This window comes from Sphaerodactylus townsendi, linkage group LG06 (genome assembly GCF_021028975.2).
Source record: "Sphaerodactylus townsendi isolate TG3544 linkage group LG06, MPM_Stown_v2.3, whole genome shotgun sequence".
Taxonomy (NCBI): Eukaryota; Metazoa; Chordata; class Lepidosauria; order Squamata; family Sphaerodactylidae; genus Sphaerodactylus; species Sphaerodactylus townsendi.
In genome coordinates this window covers 26,476,878-26,501,241 of record NC_059430.1, presented here as the reverse complement: position 1 = coordinate 26,501,241, position 24,364 = coordinate 26,476,878, and the positions used below count along the sequence as shown (strand labels likewise).

Sequence of the window (24,364 nt, the reverse complement as noted above, 5' to 3'; positions counted from 1 at the left end):
GAAAGAATAACAATAACATGTGGGCTTTGCTTCTTTGTGAGCCCCACTGAGAGGCTTCCAATAGCCATCGCGTTCAAAACAAAGCCCAAACACCCAGTCGCAAACTCTTCCATGTCTCAGCATCACCCACAAGCCTCCCCCTCCGTCCCTCCCCACCCCCGTTAACGGTCTCCATGGTCACGTGGGCGGGACAGAACGCCAGAGAAAGCCGACCACGCGGTTGCCGCGAGAGGGATGGGCGGTGGACTCCGGGAGCCGATTGGTTTTGCGTGGCGGCTCCGCCCATTTCCCCTCCGCTTTACGAGGTGGGAGGCTTTATAAAGAGCGGGGCCACTTTTGAGGTGGGCTTGAGTTGGCTTAGGCGGCTGAGGTGAGCGGGTGTTGCGCCGGGTGGCTCGATTGGGTGGGCGTCCCTGGCCGCTTCTTGGCAGCTGCGGAGGGGACGAGGCTGCGGAGAGAGATCCCGCTGCTGCTGCTGCTGCTGCTGCTGCATAGAGGCTGGTCGAGGAGCAGCTCCGCTTGTCTCATTTCCCCCCACAAACTTATCACGTTTTTCTTGCTTTTGCCATTTAGGTTGATAATTGTTTCACTTTTCTCTCCAAACTGCGGGGGGGGGGGATATGAACTCCCTTTCCCACCCCCCAACTCTTGCAGTGATGCAAACTGCTGCTAGTTGTCCCTGGGAAGGATTGCTTAGTTGGGTGATAAAAGTTGAGGCTGCAGTAATTCCATTTCTGGATGGCTGAGCAATGCCCAGTTATTCTTTGCCGTTCGAAAATGAAATGTCTTTTTAAAATCTCCCTCTTCTCTCCCTGACTGCTCTCTACCTTTGCCTCCGTGAGAGGGTCTGTGACTATTCAGGGGGGCTTACTGGTGGTGGCTCCTGCCCCTCCTCATGCGCTGGCAGTGTGTAAGTGCTGTTCAGTCTCTGGCCAGCAAAACAGATGCAAATGCCTCGCACTTCTTCTAGAGGCACCACTCTTTTGGGGTGGGGCAGCTGCTAGTTGTGGTTCTGCTGCTCTGCTGAGCATGCTTATTGGAAAAGGTGTGTGTTCAACAAGCTCTCTTCCATCTCTTTTTAGGATAGAGTCTTATGGATGACATGGTCAGCCCTATGTGTTGTCTGACACCTCTTTAACTTTACATGCATTTGTTATGAATTGAAGCTATGACTTAGCTGGCTGGATGGGAGAGAGGTTTACAGAAGTGGTGCTGTTCAAGTTCAGATTCTTAAGTTTATTTTTTAAAGCTTGGTCCTGCTGGGCTTCTGGCTGCTTAAGAGTTAGTTTGGGTTGCCAGTTTCAGGTGGGGAAATAGGGGCATCTTTATCATTTGTAATTTTTGAGGGATCTCCAGCCATCACCTGGAGGATGGCAACCCTAGAAATAGTTGGTAAACTTAGGGGTGGAGGTTGCCCTGAACCCATTTAGAAGGAAGAATGGCCTAGAAATCAAATTATAAATAATTAAATTAAATTGCCTGGAATATGCACGTGAAATGTTTTCTTTCTTCTCAAGTGCTGTGTTCACTGGGGTGTGTGCAGGCCTGTGAAGTAGTGGTAAAAACATCTGGCATTGTTTCACCTCCTGAACAGGATTCCATTTAGATCTCAGTACAGTATCTTCTTTTCTTGCTCATGAAAGTCGCCCTAAAAATGAACGCCAAAGCCACAGCTGTCAGGAGAGAGCTGAACTATTTATCGGTTCCTTTGCAGCCTTAGCCGCTTCAATGGTGCAGCTTTCACAGTCCCCGCTCCGTCGGCCTTCATCTTCTTGCCATTCTGAGGAAGGGGAGGAGAAGAGCATGAAGCCAGCCAAGCAACAGGTCACCCAGGGCTCCCCAGGCGATAACCAGCCTCCTTTGAGCCCTCTGCAGGCAACTTTGCATTCTGCTGCTACAGCAGCCCAGGCGTACGAGACCTACATTGACAATGGACTTATCTGCCTAAAACACAAGATAAGGAACATTGAAAAAAAGAAGGTATGTGTGTCCTTCTGAAATTGCAGAAGTGGCACTTTAGGCGGAGCTGCGGAGATAAGTCTGCTTCTTTGCACTCATCTCAGCATACTGAGATAAGTCTGCTTCTTTGCACTCATCCCTTTCGTTTTTCTCTTCTCCCTTTATTTATATTTATACTTCTTTATGCTCAAGATAATTGCATTTTAATTCTTTTTCTTGTCTTAGATTATAACCTCTTGGTGGCAGAGACCTGTCAACTTTTCTGTAAGGGGCTGTTTGCACTGCTAAATTCAGGATACTTGCTAGGCATTAATAACATCCTTATGTGAACTAGCAGTTTGAAGCGATAAAAGCTTTCTGGTGCAATGTAGAATGCAGTTTGCCTGCATCAGGAGACTTCTACATTGTGTTCCCTTGGCTTGGCTAACTATTTTTTGTGTAACATAAAGCACCGATCAGGTGATGCTGGATTTCCATGCAGCATTAACTGCATAGTAGCGTAAAGAACCGTATATGATCGTAACTTCATGCTTGGTTAGCCAGTAATGTTTTAACTCTGCAGCCACTGACTTTGCAGTGCAGCTGCAGTAATTGCCACAACTAAGAAGCATAGCTCTTTATGAAAATCTTGACAATATGTGTTATGATTATGAGTATTTCTTTTTTGCCATCAAGTCACATCTATGGCGACCTATCGGGTTTTCTAGGCAAGAAACATTGGGAGGCGGTTTGCCATTGCCTACCTAAGTGTCTTGACCCTGGTATTCCTTGGAGGTCTCCCATCTGAATGCTGGTCAGGGTTGAGAATGTGGGGCTTCTGGTCTAGATTCCTCCTCCCGAGCTTGAATGAGCTTTTCGAATGTCACTCCTGTGGAACAGAAGGAACCCAACAGGAGTGTAGCCCCCCCCAGACCTGACTTGCCACCTCCAGATGAAGGAAAATGTGGGACTGACCTGAAGTTACCCAGCAAGCTTCCATCTGCACAACTCATGATTTGAACCTGGCTTACTGAGGTCCTTGTCCTGTGGTGGTGAACCTATGGCACTCCAGATGTTCATGGACTACAATTCCCATCAGCCCCTGCCAGCATGGCCATCGTGGTCCTCCAATTGGCCATTCTGGCAGGGGCTGATGGGAATTGTAGTCCATGAACATCCGAGTATCCATGGAGATACCAAACCCCTGTCCTAGTTCGACACATCTTAGACACCTTGGCCAAAGCTGCACATGCTGGCTCTCAATGGTGGATATAGCGGTTCAAAAATTTCCAAATTCTCAACAGTGGTTATGGGTTTTGTGAACTTCTTATGTGAAATTATGTTATCAAGAAACCATGTTCTCTTGGCAGAAGAGAATGCCTGGTCATGTTGTCTCTCTGTCACTTTTTATTTTTGTGCATTTTGAACCTGGACTGTAGCAGAGCTGCTTTAACTGTTGCTTGAGCTTAAATTCCAGTATTCCCTCTGCCTGTTTAAATTTGGCTTGGTACTTGCTTTTCCTGATGGCTGAACTTCGGGTTACAAGATTTTGATAAGTTGCAGGTGCTTTTTTACCCCCCCCCATATAATTTAGCATAAGGGGAACTATGCTTAGCCCACTGTAGTGATGTAGTTGTGGAGGTTGGTTGTTATTGTTTTATGCTTAACTTAAACTTCTGGGTTGTGCCTGAAATTTTCTCTCTTCTGAAATCCTTTCCCATACAGTTGTAAGAAAAGACTGCTCTTGCATGAAGCCTAACCCTAACCCAACTTCTAATGTGTTCTCAGATCAAAGCTTAGAAGACTACAAAGATAAGCCTGAAGCGGGGGGGAGTCCCTCAAATCAGGATCAGTTGGTAAGGAGTTTTTTATTGTGTGTGTATGGCAATGTTGAACCATTTCCTGTGTCTGATAAATGCTTATATATTTGTATCTACGCCTCCAACAGAGACATTCAGGGCACAGTTGGCACTTTTAATTATGGCATCTGGCCTCGTTTTGGGGACTGAGAGCTGGATGGGTTGATCTGCTTTCGACAAGCCTTCACCAGGGTAACAAGTGGATGAAGCGGCATCGCATACCCAGGTGGTTTTGATACCATCCACCATGGTACCCTTTGGGGGCTGATTGTGCCAGAGGAGAGTGCTTGGGACGTGAAGTGGCTTCATCCCTGTATGAGGAAGACAGAAGGTGGTGTGGGTGGGAGATGATTGGCCTATGGAGGGGGGAGTTGGGGCTCAGAATTCCATCTCAGCTGTGATGTTTTAATGTCTGCTAGATCATTCAGAGATTTGAGTACTGTGTCATGTAGGTGCACTATTATGGCCCGCATCTAGTTCTTTTGTCTCTATCTAAAATCCAGGGAGGAAGTGGAGGCTAATAGAATTGGTGTTTGGCTTGCAGTTTGAGGGTACTTCCTGAATTTCCTTGCGCTACTGTTTGGAGTAGCTGCTTAGTGGCACAAGTTTTATGGGCTGTTTTGTTGTCTGCTTGATCACTGCTTCAGTAGAGTAAGATTTGACCTTGGTTCTGGATGTCTTAGTAACAGGCTGGGCTGCAGTGGCAAGTGGGATGTTGGGCTGCCTTTGCAGAATGCAGCAACGCAAAAGACCCCCTCCCCATTTTACATTCACATACTGGCTACCTGTAAGGAATTCCATAGAAGCAGAAATAAAAGGCTTTTTGGGTGTAAAAGTCCGTTTATTAAGACATCTTAGAAAGCTCACATACATTAGTGGCAGAGATAGCGCCTTCCATAGCCAAGCACAGAGTTATAACACCATTCACCCCATCCCAACACTTCCTGCTTCCCATGGGAGCCGGGTCTTCTTCATCTCCAGCGCTTAAAGAGATAAAGTCTCCGCCCGATGAATCTATTGCTCGCCAGCGGGTGTAGTAGATGCACTCAAAGGTTACTTTCCACCATCAACACCATTGAATCCTTTACCTCTGCTGCCTCACATAAAGACCCTCCCCAGGTTTGTGCTTGGAAAAGTGATTGGAAGCAGAAATAAAGGGTGGGAGCTTCAAACATTTCGGGAGTAAACCCATTGATTATACCCAGAGAATATCCCACTTAAGAGACTAAATATATTGCAAGCGTTTAGCGATTAAAGCGAGAGTCCAGGATAAGCGTCAATTCATGTAGGTGTTTGTAGCTGACCATCAATAATAGTCGATTAGGGGCCTCTCTCGGTAGATAGATTGCCAGGCATCGAGGCGGGGAGCCTCCTTGAGCAAGCTGGAATGGAAGACAGGATGAATGTTACTAAAGAGAGTTAAGGCAAATCTAGCCGGGCAGTGACATCATTAATCACTTTAGTAATCTGAAAAGGTCCCACAAATCTTTTGCCAAGTTTGGAAAATTTATGCACGCGTCTCACAAGGATTTTTTTGTGAATAAATACACCAAAAAGAGCCCTGCGCTTGAGAGGAAAATCCGGCCGGTGTTTATCCGGCTTGCAGTTTTGGGAGTCCTTACGGCTTGACGTAAAGCGGTCTGGACCGTTTTTCCATCCCTCGGCCTAGGGATGAAATCCATTGTTGAAACTCTGGAGATTCCAAAGCTGTAGCGGTGGTTATTAATGGCAAGAGGCGGAAGGAGGCTGACCAGAACCACAATTTCAAGAGGGGTTTTCTTTGCTTGCTGCTATGGACCGCATTGTTATAGGCATACTCCATAAGCCCGGAATAAGCTTCGCACCAATTGTCTTAGTGGTAGTTGGTGTAACAAGCGTAAATACTGCTCTAGGGTTTTCTCCATTACCGTTCTCTCTCCGTCTCTCCGTCACTTTGAAGGCGTGGTGAGAAGTGACTGGCAGTGACTAACAACCCCAAAAGCATGCTTCAAGAACTTTGAGATGAATTGGGGGCAGCCTTGGTCGGAGACCACTATACTTGAAGCGGAATGGAGGCAGTAAGCATTATGTTGAATGAACAGCCCGTGCCAACACTTAGGAAGCCGGAGGGATGGAAGCACATGGAGATAAAAATGGGCATTGTTTAGAAAATAAGTCTACCACCACCCACAAAACCGTGTTGCCATGACTTTCGGGCAAATCTGTAATAAAAAAAATCCATGGAATGACCTCCCAGAGGCGGGAGGCCACCGGGAAGCGGTTTCAATAACCCATGGGAGGCTTTCCGGGATAGTTGTTTGGCTTCTGCACAAGCGAGCAGCCCTTAATGTATGCCTCAATGTCCTTAGCATTAGCAGCGCTTACCAGAAACTGCGGCCAGGGCCAAATGCAGGATTTTCAAGAAGCCAAAATGTCAACCCGGTAGGGCATGTTGTGCTTAAGCTTCAAGAACCTGCTAGCGGGAGGGAGGCGATACCAACATTCCCCTCCTCCATGAAACTCCATTCCTCCAAAAGCGCGGTGGGAGTCACTTTCTTCGCTGGAGGCTTCGTGTAGCCCGCCTCTTGAGTTCCGCAGGAAAGGAGAGCGAGACTAGGAAGCGAGGAGGGGGTGGAGGAGGAGGTGGACGTTTGAGATCGGGTGACAGCCAGCTCCAACTGGGAGGGAGAAAAGAGCAGTGCGTGGAATGTCTGCGTGGGCAGCTCCACCCCTCCCGGAGTAGGCTGGCGAGTAGCGTCAGCCAGTTGTGAATTTCCGAGGGAAAAATGGACTGTAAAAGCGAGAAGCGAAATGCATTGCTTGAAGTTGTTTTGCGGACATCTTGAGGGTGGACAAAGCTGCCAGGTTCTGATCTGACCAAGCCTGAAAGGAAGTGTTTGCTGCAGCCTCCAGCCAGTGAAGCCAGAAGTGGAGAGTGCTACTTTGATGGCCGCAGTCTCTTTGTCTCCACTACAGTCCAGTTGAGTTGCCAGCACCAAGAGAATTTCTTAGACAAATAAGCACCGCAGGAACCAGCCACTACCATCTTTATTTTTTTTTTCTGCAACAGGGCTTGCCCCGAGGTGCTTTGTCCGAGGCATCCCGTGTGAACCACAAGCGGGAGATCTGGGTCAGGGTGCTTTAGGATAGGGATTGGTGGTAGCGCCTTGAGACTTTAAAGAGTTGAAAGGCTGTTTGACACTCCCTCCAGACCAGGAAAGGGGGGGCCCGGGCTTGGCCGGACAGTGGATGCTTTATTCTTAATCGCGTGAGAGGTCACATGAGAGGAGAAGTCAGTTCAGCGGGTGGGGGGTATGTAAAGAATCCGCGGTAAAAATTAGCAAAACCAAGAAAAGATTGGAGCTCTTTGCGGTTGGTGGGGTAGGCCGTTGGAGGGACTTCTGCGTCAATTTTAGCTTGGGATCCATTTTCAAGCCCTCGAGAAGGATCCATTAACCCAAATAGTCAATGGAGTTCTGGTGAAAACAGCGCGTTTGGAGAGTTTGGCAAAGAGATTGTCGAGCAAAGCGTTTCCAATTGCCTCTCGGTTAATGTTTCATGCTCTTCTATGGTTTGTGAGTAAATTAAAAGCGTCATCTAAGTATACCGCAGCTCCCTTGTACAATAAATCATGGAGAACCGTTGATAAGGGGCCATACAAAGCCCGGGGAATCCCCATATGACCGGGCCAGCATTATCAAAGTATTCAAACTGTCAAACTTTGTGTTAAGCATGCAGTCAAGTGAACTTCATAGCCTTTGTAATTCTGACTCTGTAGTTAGCTTCTCTCAAGTCCAATTTTAGTAAAATCGTCCTTTTGCGAGTGCATCTAAAAGGTCCTTGATCAAAGGCAAAGGATATTTGTGGACGAGGAGACGCGTGAGACCCTCGATGATAATACTGTGCAAAGCCGTAAAGACCCATCTTTCTTTTTACAAACAAAGCGGGGAGCAAGCGTGTGTGTGTTTGGTTGCTTTAGCCCGGTATGAACCAGCGAGCAAGGTTCTTAACATCAGAATACGAAGTTCCTTCTCCTCATTGGGACTCATCGCGGTAGATTCTACCTTTGGGTAGTTCGCCCCTGGTTGTATAACGAATTTTACCCAGTCCAATGAGATATCTCTGTGGGGTGGCAGCTGATCGCACATTCTTGCTCCTGAAAAACTCTGGCTAGATCACTTGTCACATGGGTGGGATGCCAATAGAGAATCGGGGCGATAAGCTGAAGAAGCCAGAAGGGAGGGGTGTGTCAGGAGAAGTTGGGTTTTCCCCAATTCATGTGTTCCACGCGGGGAGAGTCAGTGAATTCTAAGACCGTTCTTTCCAAATGAACTTTGGTTCATGTAACAATAACAAGGCATGCCCAAAACTATGGAGTGTTTGGCCACACAAGCCAAAAAATAAAACTAATTTTCTACCCAATGAGTGGTATAGCGGAGGAGGGAGCGGTTGTGTTTTGAACTGGGCGGTCCTTACGTTCGAGGGGCTGCCGTCCATTTTGGGTGAAATGGTATGGAAGGCTTATGGGGAATTTAGTCCGAACCTAGCTCCTCTGCCACCTGGGGCGCATTAAGCGGTAGGAGCAGCCCGCAGAGATCCACAAAAAGAGCGAGGAGGCTATAATGCGAGAGTGTGTTTAAGCGGGGGTTGGCCAAGCGGCTTGGACAGTAATGGGGCGCTGCCTGCCTTCACTCACAGCGTCAGGAGGTGGGCCCATGTCCATGGGGGCTGAAGAAGGCAAACAGCTGCTTCCCCCCCCTCCTCTGGAGTCGCCGATGGACGCTTTAGATGAAGCCGTCGGTGACCCTGATCTCGTAATTAACTGGCAGGCAGATGCTGGAGTGAAGCCTGGAAGCGGTTGGTTTTGTTTCTTAAGGACAGTTGGCTAAAGATGACCTGGCCCTCGCAATAAAGACACAATCCCAGTCGGCGGCGGCGTTTCAGAAGGTAGTTTTTTGGTAAAGGCGGCTGGAGGCTTGGCTTGGTGGACACAGTGGTGGAGTTTTGAAGCGTGGGCGGCCTCCGACGCAGCGTATTCAAGCGAAGGCGCCACCTGGGACTAACTGGATCCAATCTGCAATGATGCGAGGAACCCGAGATTAAAAACACGTTTCCGCGCGGCTTGCCGTCCACAGCATCGAAGTATTAGCATTTCATGCGTTCAGGCCCACTCAGGAGGAAGTCCGAGCAGCAGCCGCCGCGAAAATTCCGCGGGCAAATTCTGCAAGCATGCGGTTGCCTTGCTGGATAGATTTTGATAGATGCCCGGATAAGCTTCATTCGGCACCTGGATCCTGGAAGCCAGCTCTTAAGGCTTGGAGGAATCGCGGGCACGATGCGAGAGTCTTCATCTTGCAAATCCAAAGAGTCCACGAACCAGTCGGCTGCACTTGCCCCATCCAGGACTAGAGCGATGTCCGGTATTTTCTGGCGCTCGAAGGCGGTATAAAATCATCATAGTCTTCCAGAAGTGATGGGCATTGAGTTTGCAAAATGAAGTAAGGAAGTTTGGAAGGCGGTCCCATCAAAAGCAATGGCTGGTATCGGGGGGCGATGAAGTAGCCCGTTCAAACTTTCTTAGCGCCTGCTGGGAAGCGGTGATTTCAGCTTGTGAGTTGAACAGGTTGGGCAGGCAGCTGTTGTTGTATGTTGGGGGCGAGGACTGCGAACGCTGGCTGATGCGCTGGTGGCGTTTGGATGGCAGGACCCGATGCAGTATGGCCCCTAGGCACCCGGCGTGATCCATTAACAACATAGACTCCAACTTGGGGCTTCCTGGTCTGCTGCCGCTCCTTAAGCTCCCTCTCCCACGCAGCCAGCTCCCTCTCCTTGCGGGTCAATGCATCCTGAGATGGCATGCAGAGATGGGTTTTGTGAACTTCTTATGTGAAATTATGTTATCAAGAAACCATGTTCTCTTGGCAGAAGAGAATGCCTGGTCATGTTGTCTCTCTGTCACTTTTTATTTTTGTGCATTTTGAACCTGGACTGTAGCAGAGCTCTTTAACTGTTGCTTGAGCTAAATTCCGAAGTATTCCCTCTGCCTGTTTAAATTTGGCTTGGTACTTTTTCCTGATGGCTGAACTTCAGGTTACAAGATTTGATAAGTGCAGGTGCTTTTTTACCCCCCATATAATTTAGCATAAGGGGAACTATGTAGCCACTGTCGTGGTTGTGAGGTTGGTTGTTATTGTTTTATGTAACTTAAACTTGGGTTGTGCCTGAAATTTTCTCTTCTGAAATCCTTTCCCATACAGTTGTAAGAAAAGACTGCTCTTGCATGAAGCCTAACCCTAACCCAACTTAATGTGTTCTCAGATCAAGCTAGAAGACTACAAAGATCGCCTGAAACGGGGGGAGTCCCTCAATCAGGATCAGTTGGTAAGGAGTTTTTGTGTGTGTATGTGTTGAACCATTTCTGTGTCTGATAATGCTTATATTTGTATCTACGCCTCAACAGAGACATTCAGGGCACAGTTGGCACTTTTAATTATGGCATCTGGCCTCGTTTGGGGACTGAAACTGGATGGGTTGATCTGCTCGACAACCTTCACAGGGTAACAAGTGGATGAAGCGCATCCGCATAGGTGGTTTTGATACCATCCACCATGGTACCCTTTGGGGCTGATTGGCCAGGAGAGTGCTTGGGACGTAGTGGCTTCATCCCTGTGAAACAGAAGGTGGTGGTGGGAGATGATTGGCCTATGGAGGGGAGTTGGGGCTCAGAATTCCATCTCAGCTGTGATGTTTTAATGTCTAGTCATTCAGAGATTTGAGTACTGTGTCATGAGTGCACTAATGGCCCACATCTGTCTTTGTTCTATCTAAATCCAGGGAGGAAGTGGAGGCTATAAATTGGTGTTTGGCTTGCAGTTTGAGGGTACTTCCGAATTCTGCGCTACTGTTTGAGAAGCGAGTGGCACAAGTTTATGGGCTGTTTTGTTGTCTGTGATCACTGCTTCAGTAGGTAGATTTGACCTTGGTTCTGGATGTCTTAGTAACAGGCTGGGCTGCAGTGGCAAGTGGGATGTTGGGCTGCCTTTGCAGAATGCAGCAACGCAAAAGACCCCCTCCCCATTTTACATTCACATACTGGCTACCAGTTTGTTTCTGAATCTGTTTTAAGAGGGCTGCAGCTGAAGCCTTTTTTGACCTCAGATTAAGCTATCTGATTGCATCCCTGTATCTATCCCTGTAAGCTTGAGATCAACTGACTCCAGCCTTCTCTGAATGTCTGTCTTCAGTGAAGGGAGACTGGTGGATTTGCAGAAGTGGGTGGATTCAGCTGTGACCTCCAGGCTTTGGAACTCCTTGCACAAGGAGGCCTAATCAGCTCCTTTACTGCTGACCTTCTGGGGGTTCACTTCCAAAGGGTGTTTGAAGGCGTTGAACCCAGTGGATTGAGCTCATCTTATTTTTTGCCATTTACTTGTTCATTGTTTAATAGCTGATTTTTCAAAAACTGTGTTTTATTAGGTGATTTTATTTGAGGGGTGTTTAAATTTTTAGCTGCTGCTACTCTATTTTCACGTTTTTAACCTTGTTAGCCACCTTAGATATTTTTCATAGTAGGGTAGGGTACAAGTATCTGAGATAAAGGGGGTTCCTATGTGGTATTCTCATCCAGGAGGCCAAGTCAAGACCAGAAACTACATTACCTGTGTCCAAGCCATTGTCTAGGCTGAATTGAACGGAAAGGCAGGCAAGCAGCAAAACCTATTGGGAAGTTTATTTTGTTGTGAATTTTCACTTGCGCAATAAGGTTAGGCATAAATAACTGGCACGGGTTCCTACAGTCCTAAACTGTTGATGAATAAAAATGTGAAGCTGGTTTCAACAGTAAACATTGAAACCAAGTGTCCTGTGTTGATTGTGGCTAAGGTTTGTGTAGTTTTAATGAACCGCTATGTAAGGTGGGGAGGCTCATGATGGGCTAGGGCTGGGAGTACCCACTGTTGTAACGATTTCCCTAAGCATTGTGTCTTGCATGTCCCTTGGCCTCTGTTGGTAGTTTCTGTGCGTTGTTCAAGGGAGGGTTTTCTTGTAGTGTATTGCTTTCCCACATTCTTCATGCAATGGTCGAACTGTTTGTGGCCTCCTAAAACTATCCCATTAAGTAGCATTTTGGTGGGAATGCTAGATGCCCCGTGCCTGCCTTCGTCCTGACTTAGGTTTTTAGATCTTACAGTGCTTAGCAAGATTTAATATTTTAGTTCTAGTAATATTTATGTTGAGCTCACACTTGATTGTTCCACTTCTATACTGAATTGTTTGTGAATTTAAGACCACAGGAAGGCTAACTTTTGATGGGTAATATGTGCAAATGGCAGGGTTGAGTAGATGTGCATATTAACAAAATGGACAGTATTGTGCATCATAATAGCTATGGCTCTGTTGTTACAAGATGCCATGCTTTATTTATGCAGCAAGGTTTTCCCTTGATTAGTCATCTTTACTTGTCCTGCCTTAGTCATTGTATGCTCTATTCTGATACAGCAGGATCTACACCAGGGTCTGCAGCCCGCAGCTCTCCAGATGTTCATGGACTACAATTCCCATCAGCCCCTGCCAGCATGGCCAATTGGCCATGCTGTCAGGGGCTGATGAGATTTGTAGCCCATGAACATCTGGAGAGCCGCAGGTTGCAGACCCCTGGTCTACATAGCCAGTAGTCAGGGAGCAAAATGCTCATGGAGACTTGGAGGATTTTAGAATTAAACTTCCAAGATCGAACTTAAAGTTAAATCATGTTATGCCTGGTTAGCATAACCTTTCTGAATGACACCTTCTGGTACAAGCGAAATTGCGTAGTTTCAGTGCGACAAACAAGACATCCTGCTTATGGCATGAGCTAAAGCAACTGTGCTAGAGCTGTGGACTGAAAGCCTGTTTCCCCATCTTGAATAGATGATGTTGTGGGCTTATTACAAACATAAAATTTAAATCGATCAAAGTGTCCATGATGCAAACCAGCCTTATAGGTATAGAAGAAGAAGAGTTTGGATTTATATCCCCCCTTTCTCTCCTGTAGGGGACTCAAGGGGGCTGACAATCTCCTTGCCCTTCTTCCCTCACAACAAACACCCTGTGAGGTGGGTGGGGCTGAGAGAGCTCCGAAAAGCTGTGACTAGCCCAAGGTCACCCAGCTGGCATGTGTGGGAGTGCACAGGCTAATCTGAATTCCCCAGATAAGCCTCCACAGCTCAAGTGGCAGAACGGAGAATCAAACCAGATTCCTCCAGAATAGAATGCACCTGCTCTCAACCACTATACCACTGCTGCTCCCAATGTATAGCTTGGGCTGGTCCATTTTCCATGATGCAGTGCCAAATCATGGCATACCTGTTCATCAGAAGGAAGCACGAATATTTCTTAAACTGTATTTGACTGAGGACTTTAAACTAGGGAATTGCACATTGAGAGGAGCCTCCCTGGCAGGGTAGGGTGATATAATTCCATAGTCTGCATGGGTCAAGTACAGCGGGTTGTAGTCAGGGTCAATCTCTGGTTACAGTTGTGCTTATGCACGTACCATTATGGTAGGTTGCTTGAGCCATATCCTGCTTGACCTGCCTGGGGAACAGAGGTTATAGGAACAAACTAAGTAAAGCAAATCGTTTTCTTAATCTTGCATCATCTCCCAACTCAAGGTGTGCACAGATTAATTAAGCTTGAGTGTACACAGATTAACTAAGCTGCCATCTAACTTCTGTTCCTTCCTGAACAGTTTGTAGGCAAAGAGCATCATATCAGATATGGATAGGCTGTTCCATTTTATTCTGTTATTGTGTAGGTAGGAACGTTACAGTAACTTTTTTAGAGCTTTCTGATTTGCATATCAGAACGTTCCGTATGTTAGCTAACAGGTAGCGTTAAAACTTTCTGCTAGGGTAGAAAGCTTGCATGTGTCTTCTCATATTTCTGTTGTTCATCTCTAAATGTCAAAAACTTCATAGTGCTAATTGTATCCTCAGCCAGTAGCAGTTGTTGATTTTTAGCAAAAGTGGAAGCAAACTAACACCTTCCTGAGCCCTTCGGGGGAGGGCGGTATATAAATGTAATAAATAAATAAATATGCAACTTGTGTAACTACTTGGTTTTTCTATTCATCTCCCCACCCCACCCCCAAAATAGTGCTGAACAGCCTACTGGATGTAGTTGGAATGTCCAAATCAATATATGTAAGCAAACCTTCCTCTCATGACGCGAAGAATGCAGAAGATTTCTGTAGCCTAGGAAGGGGTTGAATCAATAAAATCTTGACCAAATCCAGTATTAATGCCTTCGTCTGTTTACAGGAAGCAGTTGAAAAATACGATGAAGTGATTCATAACTTAGAGTTTGCTAAAGAACTTCAGAAGACATTTTCTGGGCTTAGTCAGGATGTAAGTAAACTTCATCATTGGCCTTGAAATGGGTTGGTGTTGGCTTAAGCTCCACAGTGTGAGTGGGGACAGGATGGATAGGCTATCTGCTGTTGCCAGGATAATCACTAATACTAGAATGTCTAGACCAGGGGTAGGGAACCTTTAACACTCAAAGAGCCATTTGGACCCGTTTTCCACGGGAAAAGAAAACACTTGGAGCCGCAAATAATTTTTGACATTTAAAATAAAGATTGTTATCTATATATATAGGGTTTTTTTAACCTTTTACTCTGCTCATTCTGAGAAGTGCATGACTGATGCTGTCACTTCGCCCTGCCACTGCAGGTATGCTGGCAAGCGATGGGGCTAGCTGCTCGGCCCTCGCCCAGCTGCCGGAGCAAGCAATCCCGCCTCTGCTTCCGAACGGGCGGGCAAGAGGGGAAGCCCGCGGCGCGGCCCAGCCGGCCACGGGCCATTGGTGTGCCTGCCCTGCTGCCTGCAGGGCGTAAGCGCGATGAAGTCGGCGGTTCGGGCCTTTGCTTCGGGCCAATTTTCAGGAAAGCCCACCCCGCCTCCAACGGGCTGGCGAGAGGAGAAGCTCTGCAGCGCGGCCCCGCCGCATCGCGAGGTAGTTATTGGTGTTTTGGTTACCTTGCCACTCGGGCATAGGGCAGGCAAGGATGGAGCCGGCGGCTCGGCTCGTGGAGCCGCAGTGCAAGGGCAGAAGAGCCACATGCGGCTCTCGAGCCGCAGGTTCCCTACCCCTGGTCTAGACTTCCCAGGCTTGTGGACAGGTGAAGCTGGTTTTTGTACTTGCTTGACTCTATTACATGTCCTCTTCTATGTAAAGTCCTAGAACTCCTGGTGTGGAATTGCTTTACTTCTCTTTTATGCATGACACACCTCTTCTATTCTGTCTCAGAGCAGTGTAACCTGACATGATCTACTTGCCAGATAGCTACCAGCTCTAAAAGTTGTGTGACTCACTGGTCATATAGAGGAGTACAGCTGTAGATATTTGAGAAGATAAATTAGATTACACCTTCATATCAGATGAAATGTTCTTTGAAATTGCTGTGCCTCCCTTCCAGAGTTATTACTTTCCCTACTTTGTCACATAGTACGACCCATCTACTGATCAAACGTGTGTCATGAACTTGGGCCACTTATTCTTGTGCCGCTGCAGCTGCTGAAAGCACAGCGGAAGGCTCAGAGAAGGGAGAATATAATGAAGCTGGAAGCGGAAAAGAAGAAGCTTCGTGCGGTCCTGCAGGTTCAGTATGTGCTGCAGAATTTCACCCAAGAAAATGTGCAGAAAGACTTCAAAGCTGGCTTAAACGGCGCAACATACTTGCCTCCTAAAGACCTAGACTACCTCATTAAGTTTGCAAAACTGACGTGTCCAGGGCGAAGTGAGACCCTTAGGTAAGTCAAAGTAAGCTCTGGCTGAACTTAAAAGAAGGCATGTTCTAGCACTTAAATATGTGATACATTGCAAGTGGAGTTTCAGAATATTGAGAATTATTCTGCCAGCTTCAGGCGTGGTGGTGAGATCTTTTGGATAAGAGACCCTTGGTTCTAGAAAAAGAAGCCTACTTGGAGCTCTGAAGGATACAAATATTGCTGTGAATGCTGCCAAATTAATAGAATTTTTCAGATTTATAAATCTGCATCAGTTTACTTAACTGATGTTCACAGGAACATTACCATACTGTCCCTTCTTTTTGAAAATGATTGCCTGTGAAAAACATTTCCCGGAAACCATGTTTTGCTGATTCTTGTATATGCTGGTTCAGTTATAGGCAGCCTGGCCTATTACGCTTTACTTTTCAAGCTGATACACCTGTATTTCAGGTGTTCTGTGAACTAAAGATTGATATAGTGATAGAGTGGTTGCACCTAATAAGGTGGATCTAATAGTCTACAGAAACCCTAGAAAAGAAGCTGTCATACATTTCTGAAGCGTAAGTAGATACAGGATGCTACTACTCATGCGTAGAATTCTTTTGGACAACTTTTATGGGGGAAAATGGTGTTGATGGTACTTTGCCATTGCTATACCATCAGATCAGCTGTTTTTGAACTGGTCTGAAATCTGTTTCAAATGGCACTGTGTTTTGGCTTTTAAGTGTTGAAGACCAAATGGAACAATCTTCACTCTACTTCTGGGACCTGCTAGAAGGCAGTGAAAAAACAGTGGTTGGGACAACTTGTAAGTATTCGTCTGCATAAAAGACTCCTCCGTATTTTCTTCGGGTTTGCTATTTCAGCATCTAACCTAATATTGCTGAAAATAAACTACTGCATCACAAGGCTGGGATAACAACTCTTGTTCTGTTTAAGAAACTGTAACCCCTTATAAGTCCTATTTCAAGTGTAGTGTTTGCTGTTGACTAAATAGGGCACATCTTGCCCTACTAATTATGAAGCCTTCAGGCAAAGGAATGTACTCAACTGCAGCTATAGTTGCAAGCCATAGTGGTGTATTTTGTTTGCATCCCTAATCCAGCCATTATTATGTTGTGAATATTTAAGAACTAACTTGCCAAAATGTCTGTTGTGGGCTTTTCAGGCCTGTTCAGCTGTGGTCTGGTAGTTTTTGCTCCTAATGTTTTGTATCATGGCTGACACCTTCAGAAGTATGTCACAGTGAGATGTGTTTCTCTCTGTGATAGTGTCAAAGCTATAGAATGCTTTAGGAATCCTTACATTTGCTAGTTTTAACATCTGGTAGATGATTTTCTTGGGAGAAAGTTGTTGATGTATGGCCATTGAGCATGAACAAGATAAAATACCTATCTGAATATAGCTTGGAGCATGTTCTCATATTGGGTGGAGTACCTTCTGTAGTAATGATCTTTTCTGTGCCTTGTCTAAGTGTGTGGCTTTGTCAGGGCATTTTTAATACAACTATTTCTCCTTTAGATCTGTGACACACCCTCCAGTTGCCCTTACTTTCTAAACTTCTATGAACTCTCTACTGAGGCGTAGCAAGGGGGGAAAGCGCCCGGTGCACTGGTGCATCCTCCACCCCCGTCCTGCCCCGGAAGGCCCTTGCCACACCCCAACAGGGGTGCCCCTCGGTGCGTCGCAACCCCCCCTTCACCTTGGAGCTACGCCTCTGACTCTCTAGCAGGGATGTCAAACTCATGGCCCTCCAGATGTTCTTGAACTACAATTCCCATCAGCCCCTCCCAACATGAGCATTGTCTATACTGGCAAGGGGTGATGGGAATTGTAGTTCATGAACATCTGGAGGGCTGCAAGTTTGACACCTGTGCTCTAATGCTTTTAATACTAGCCTGTATTCACATTTATGGTTTGTGGCTCCAGCCAAGACATCTCACCTATATCTCTTGAATCTCCTAAAAATAAGGTTTGCTTAAAATTAAAAATATCATTTTGGATGGGCTTTCCAGAATGCTCTATACCAATGCAGAAGACATGTCTATCATTAGTTGCAATTTATGTTTAGAGCTTTCCACAGGAATTCACTAAATAGCAATCAGCAAACAAAATGCCGTACGTAATTCTGTTCATGGGTTCTGTAAATCAAAGAGTATAAGTCATGAATTCTGCTCTGAAGCTAGATTTAAAAGATGAGGAGGAATGGAACAAAAAGGTGACTGAGTCGCTCTTGCTTGGGTCATGGTGGTATAACTCCCTGGCGGCTTTTTCACCTTTGTATAGCAATACTGCATTACTTTTTACTACTGCAGGGCAGCTGGGGTGTTCCTGATCGGGAGGGCATCAGTTATGATTGCTTTTGTTGCCATTTGGACAGAGCTTTTAAAAACTCTTTTTAACCACTGAACTTGCCTAACATGTGACCCCTTTCCTTCAGATAAGCACCTGAAGCACCTGCTGTCTAAGCTGCTAGATTCTGGTTACTTTGAAAACATCCCCGCTCCTTGTAATGCACCCGAAAAAGAAGAACTGAAAGAAGAAATACCTGGAAGACCTGAAAGAACAAGACAGTTATCCAAAGCAGAGTTTGTCAAAGAACTAGGTAACCTCTAAATTCTACTATTAAGTGAACAATGGCTAACTCCAGCCTTACAGAATCTCGCGTGCTTTTTACCACTAGTATTCTGCAGCTTTCCCTCACTAAATCAGTACTCGTCTTGACGAATTTCAGGCACTGTTGTTAAATATCTTTGGTCATAATCCAAAAAGTTAGGTTGGTAGCCTCCTGCTGTGATACTAGACCAGGGGTCTGCAACCTGCGGCTCCAGAGCCGCATGCGGCTCTTTTGTCCTTGTACTGCGGCTCCGCATGGCTTGGGTCCTCTCAGCCTCCTTTGGGGTTGCCCTAAGGGTTAATGGGAAAGAGTTCCTGTTCCTAGAGAGGCACAGCCCTAGACAGCTATCCCACTTCTGGCTTTCCTGTCCCAGCTGCCTGATTGGCTGATGATGGTGATGTAGCACTTCATGGATTTCATAACACACTATAATTGTTTCTACAAAGTGTAAAGGCAATATATATAGTGTTATCTTCATTTTAATTGTCAAAAAGTAGTTGCGGCTCCAAGTGTTTTCTTTTCTGTGGAAAATGGGTCCAAATGGCTCTTTGGGTGTTAAAGGTTGCTGACCCCTGTACTAGACGTTTAAAGGTTACAAAGGTCCATGAAGTAACAGTTAGGTCACCTGCCTAAAAGAGAACTCTTTAGGATATATTCTTCTATGAATGTTTAGATCTGGTCTGGTATTAGTGTTGGGAATGCTTATTCTGCTCAAGACTTTATGGCATGCCTCAGCTTGAATTGAAACTGCTTTATTATTTTTCTTAGAACCTCAGATGGATTGTGCTCAGTCTGAGATACAGTCTCAAGAGGTAAGTTACAAAAGGACTTGATTCAATAGATGAAGTGTAAATAGCAACTTGTCACCTTGTCATAGTGGTCAGCGTAGTATTTTTTTTTTCCTCTGGCAAATTCTACCTGATCGCTCCATCAAAGGCCATTTTACTAAATGTGATTTTAAGTATTGATGACCTTCGGAGTGGACGCTTTCTCCTTGGTTTTGAGGAAGTTATAGGTTTCAAGGACTCAACTTTGTGGATATAACCATTTTAATGTTTCCTTGGAAGTAATTATTCCTGGCCATACCATATCATGTAAGATAGCTTAATGGTGAAAACTGGCATGACATCAAAGCTATAGAGAAGTAAATGATGAAATTATAGCAATCTATATACATATAAATATAAATTTCTGAAATAATGGAAGATTTTTCTAGTTTTGGTGGGAAAAATAAAACTTATGCAATGCTTTCTGAAAACCTGAGATTAATCTACTACACTATACATTTAATGCTAAGTATATACTTAAAATTGATTGGACTACGTGAAACTTAAAAAGTGTATCTTATATCCCACTTAGATACAGCAGCTTAGTTCTGCCTCCTGAGGCTTCTAAGCATATATTAATTTTTAGTTTCTGTTTCCAGTTTACTCCTGGTTTCCTCACTCCCTATGATATTGTAATGAGCAGAAAAGTCTTTAGTCTCTTGGATGTGTGGACTTCAGCATTGTCATATAGAAATAAATACTTTTGCAAAACTTAGAAAATATCTTCGTTTAGATTGTTCCTCTCTCCTAGTTTGTCTAATGGATAGGTGCCAAACTCGCTGCCCCCTTCCAGCTCCCATCATCCCCTTCCAGCATCATGCTGGCAGGGGATGATGGGAACTGTAGTCCATAACATCTGGAGGGCCGCAAGCTTGACACATGTGGCTAATGGATAGGCATGTGCTACACAGTTTGCTTCTCTTGCAAGCCTTCTAATGCAAGCTAGAATAGAGGAAGCTTTCCTGCATCCACCTGCCTGCTCCCCAAACACCTAATCTGACCAGATGTGTCAATGGGGAGTCCTTACACATAGCTCCCTCTGGCTCTTTAATGGTAAAACTTGGATCTGACAGAAGGGGTGACCTCCCCTTCAGGTTATGGTGCCCCCCACGGCTAAGAGTTCTCAGGCCCCCCTTTCCTGTTTGCTGCCCCATCCCTTTCCCGCCTATGTGGCCTCTCCCATTGCCCAGGCATGCACCTTTTACTACCAGGTCACTTACTTGTGAGCCTTCTTGTTGCCTGCACCACAACTCATGTTCACCCCACGCATACTCTTTCACGGCACTGACAGGCAGAGCTGGCTGAGGGCTGCACTGCCATGTACCTTTGCTTGGTGGTAGTGAGCAGCATGTGCAGGTGGGGAGGCAGGTGGCAGGAGGATTGGCCAGCAGGTGAGTAAGGGGAAGGGTATGCTAATGGGTGGCAGGAGGTCCTGATAAAAGCCCTTGGCCTTGGCAGCTGCCCCACCTCAGGGTATGCTGGCACTGACTCTTGTGTGCTGTGCTTGTTGTCTTTGGTCCTCTTTCCTGGGAGTCCAGGGAGAACTGGCAGGCAGGAAGAATGCTCCCCATCCCTTTCAGGGTCCGGGTTATCTTTGCAAATGCAAAAGTGGAGAACAGGCTTTGCTGTGGGAAGTTAGGTTGTTCCTTGGTGGCGAGGCTTCAATAATTGTCTGTCTGACTTTTGTGGCGAAAGAATATGTCAGGAAAGGAACTGCCAGGGTTCAAAGCACTTATGCTCACTCACTGTCCGTCGGACAAAGTGGAGGGCACTGAAATATTGAGCTGCTCTATGAATGAGAATTTATTTTCAGCATTACTGTCCAAACAGACTCCACTTCAGCTAGCAACCTTAAATACGCTGGTGTACGTAGGAGGAAAAGGAAGAGCCTTTTCTGACTAATGATTAAAGATCTGGCGGGGGAGAGTGATATTAATGGGGTTACAGCACCTCCATTTCTGACTTGGAGGACCCGTGGCTCAGTGGTAGAACGCTTACTTGGCGTACGGAAGGGCTCAGGGTCAATCCCCAGCCTCTCTGGTTTCAAAGGATGAGGTGATGTGAAAGGCCTTCATCCCGAGACCTTGGAGCGCCGCTGCCAGTCTGAGTAGACAATGCTGGCTTTGATGGGCCGAGGGTTTCATTCAGTTTAAGGCGGCCTCATGTGTCCACGCGCCTCATAAAATCTCATTAGCTATGATCAGTAATGCTGGCGCTTCTATTGTTGCCGGTCCTGCCAGCAATAGTAAGCATGATCTAGATGGGGACTAGCCTGCATGAACGTGACAGCAGAAGGTAGGTCATTGTGAATCGATTTTGCAAGTGAATCATGCAAGGATCAAGCTGTAATTTGCAGCTTTATATGGCAACACTTGTGTGACCCCTCATTGATAAACTTCACTTGGCTTCCCAGGGAACTGCTGGGATTAAAGGTTGCACTTGCTGGCATGACTGAAAATTTAGCTCAAATGGTACTAAAAGTGGGGGGGGGGGGGCGGGGTTTGCTAGTGAGCCATTAAGTTTCTTTGGTCTGTGTAGTTTCTCAATAGGCGCTACTTGTGTGAATCTGACTATTCTGCCAAGAAGTCTGAAGAACTGAAAGTTTGGGAAATGGAACAAAGTAAAAAGACAGATCTTCCCAGGTCTTGGGAAACGCTTGTCGATATGGAGGAGCAGGAGCAGAAGAAGCAAAAACAAGAATCTCTAAAGCCTTTGGAATCAGCAAGGCAGCAAGGGAAGAAGCAAGAGGTTTCAAGACCTTGGGAAGTTAAAGAAGAAGATCACAGGCGGGAAGTTTCCGTCCCTTGGGTAGCACGGGTCAAGGATCAGCAAGATCCTCCCAAACTTTGGACGACCAAAGCTAAAGAGGAGTTGGAGCAGAAGCAGGAGTTGACCAAAACGTGGGTTAGTCAGACAAGGGAGGAAACTGTCCCGAAGGTGGAGCCTGTGAAGCCTTGGGCTGTTAGAGAAGAGGTGGTGCAGAAGAAACAGAGCCCTGGAAAGCCCTGGGTAGCCCACATAGGGGAGGAGATGGAATCGAAAACACAGTCCCCAAAGACTTGGGTCACCCCTGAGGAGCCCCAGCAAATTCAGCTTTTATCGAATCATCCCAAGGCCTGGGGAGCCACGAATCTTTTGCCAAAGGAGCCATCTGGGCCAAAAAAGTCTGATTTGGAACCCAAAGAAGTGAGTGGATAGAAGCAGTAGTATTTTATGAAAGCTTACAGTTCTATAAGTAGCATAAGTAACCAGGCAATTCTCTCAGTTTTTTTTTCATTTAAAGTAGTTTATGACCCTTTCCAGCCAGTCAGGGTACGAAGGTGGCAAGCATAAATATATTAAAATATTTAAACAATGAAAATACAGTTTAAATTAAATTTAACTCTCTACTTGATCTCCATTTATAGTCAAGGGCTGAATTTCTGAGCTATTCCTTCTATAGTCCACTATAAGCTCCTTTGTCTTGTTGGTATTAAGAACCAGGTTATTTTCCCTGCACCATGAGAGCAATCGGTCCACCTCACTCCAATAGGCAGACTCATCCCCTCCAGAGATGAGCCCCACCACCGTTGTGTCATCGGCAAATTTGATAATGGTGTTACTATGATAGACAGGAGTACAATCATATATATAAAGGGTGAACAATAAAGGACTCAACACACAGCCCTGTGGCATTCCCATATTTAGAGTAAGAACTGCGGAAACTCCATTTCCCCGTCTAACCCTCTAGGAAAGTCCAGACAAGAAGTCCCTAATCCACAAACACTGGTATACTATCTGGAAAACCCACAACATCCAAGTGATTTCGGCCATGAAAGCCTTCAACAATACATTAAGTTTAACACATCCAGTATTTGAAAATGGAAGTTAGTGAAGGCTGACTTATCCAGTGGGTCCTCCCTGAGGTATTAGCTAGGGGGAAATATGCACCTACCTTCAAACTGAAAATAAGGTTGGTCAGTACTGGTTCTGCAATAATAAACCCCAGGGCTTCCAGTTTATAAGGGTAAAAATTGTTCCCAGTTATCAGAACCTTGTTCAAGGCCATTTTTTAACAGCACCGTTTTTGGGGGGTGGGTGAACAGAGCTCAGTGTCACTGGTTAGTCTAAGAAATCAATTTCAGATTTTGAAAACCATATTGGAAGACCTCTAGTTGGTAGGCGTTTCCCCCTGTTCCAGCCAGGTTCTTCAGTAGTCAAACTTACATATTCACACTGGAGATCAGATGAGGGAATGGAGAAATGCTAGATTGCCACAGTACAGGGATGCTTGATAAGTTCGGGAGATTACCCATCTCTTAACTGGTGTCTTCCAACCCTGACTTCACTGATGAAAAATGCACTGCTTTGAATGTGCTGTCAACATTCGTATACTTGATTATTTGTCTTTTTTTTGCTGTTAAGATTCAGTAATTCAGCAAGAAGGCCTCATCTCTCATGGTGGGTTCTCTTGAGTCCCAAACATTACATTGGGTTCCCCCCCCCCCCGCCCCCCCAGAAGATAGCTGGTGTTAATCATGCCTAACCTTGGTGCCTTCTCATGGTATCGGAGATCAGGCAGGGAAGTTGTGGATATAGTGTAGTGCCAGAGGCTGGCTTTCTTGGTATGCCTAGTCTCTACACATGATCTGGTAAAACATCTCCTCCCCCCATTATTTCCCTTAGAGACGAGAGCGCAAACCAAAGCCTGAATGCGACATGAACCAAGTGGGTAAAGTAAAATATCACTGGGTGTGATGAGGTCTCCCAAAGTAAGCTGATTTGGTGGCACTTCTGTAGCTCTCCACTGGTATATTTTCCTCAAAACTAGCACAGTTTTCCCACTGGTGGCGGCCTGATCTAGCCCGTAAGCAACCTCAGGGCATTTTCACACTGGTACAAATTGTTTGCATTAGTGCCATCATTGCAGGTAAATTTTGCCTTCTAAGGCTTGCTGGATCGCCGTTCTAATAAATGGAATTCTTCTTTTATGTAGGATGGAAAAACAGATGGAGTAAGTGGAGAAGGTGATGCTGTAAGGAAAAGAGAGAGCCTTCAGTCAGTTGGGGAATCCTGTAAACTACCTAGGAGCATTCCAAGCATCGTGCAGGTGTGCTAGTCAAATCATACTGGAGCAATCAGTAAACGTTTAGAACGTTTAATCTAAGCGGCTAGAACTGTTTCTCCTTTCCCCCCCCTCTTCATAGGGGACAAGCAATGTAGCAGAAGAGGGTTAACTTCAGCTGCCCTTTTGATGACTGTGACATTGTGGTGATTAGAATGTAGCCATTAATTTCAAATTTCATTTCCCTTTATTTGCTGGTGGGCTTGAAGTGTTTAAGTTGCTGCAAGGATGGCCTAAGTCTCCAGCCAAAAATACTGTACAGAATAGTA

The 24,364-nt window shown here is 45.8% G+C and overlaps 1 protein-coding gene across 15 annotated transcripts in view; it reads left to right on the top strand.

Annotated features, from left to right (window-relative positions):
* Nucleotides 1-213: 213 nt before the first annotated feature.
* CAPRIN2 (caprin family member 2) overlaps nt 214-24,364 on the top strand; it is a 47,510-nt gene continuing 23,359 nt past the window's right edge. For 9 of the 15 annotated variants that reach the window (XM_048500997.1, XM_048500994.1, XM_048500995.1 and 6 more), the window contains exons 1-10: nt 214-305; nt 1,715-1,980; nt 10,095-10,157; nt 14,075-14,161; nt 15,330-15,568; nt 16,273-16,355; nt 17,988-18,152; nt 18,933-18,976; nt 21,530-22,177; nt 23,967-24,080. In XM_048500997.1, coding sequence (XP_048356954.1) covers nt 1,729-1,980; nt 10,095-10,157; nt 14,075-14,161; nt 15,330-15,568; nt 16,273-16,355; nt 17,988-18,152; nt 18,933-18,976; nt 21,530-22,177; nt 23,967-24,080 — 1,695 coding nt within the window. In that variant the 5' untranslated portion in view covers nt 214-305; nt 1,715-1,728. Of the gene's footprint in view, nt 371-1,714; nt 1,981-10,094; nt 10,158-14,074; nt 14,162-15,329; nt 15,569-16,272; nt 16,356-17,987; nt 18,153-18,932; nt 18,977-21,529; nt 22,178-23,966; nt 24,081-24,364 lie in introns of all 15 variants that reach the window. The other 6 variants (XM_048500998.1, XM_048500996.1, XM_048500992.1 and 3 more) reach the window with 5 other exon arrangements.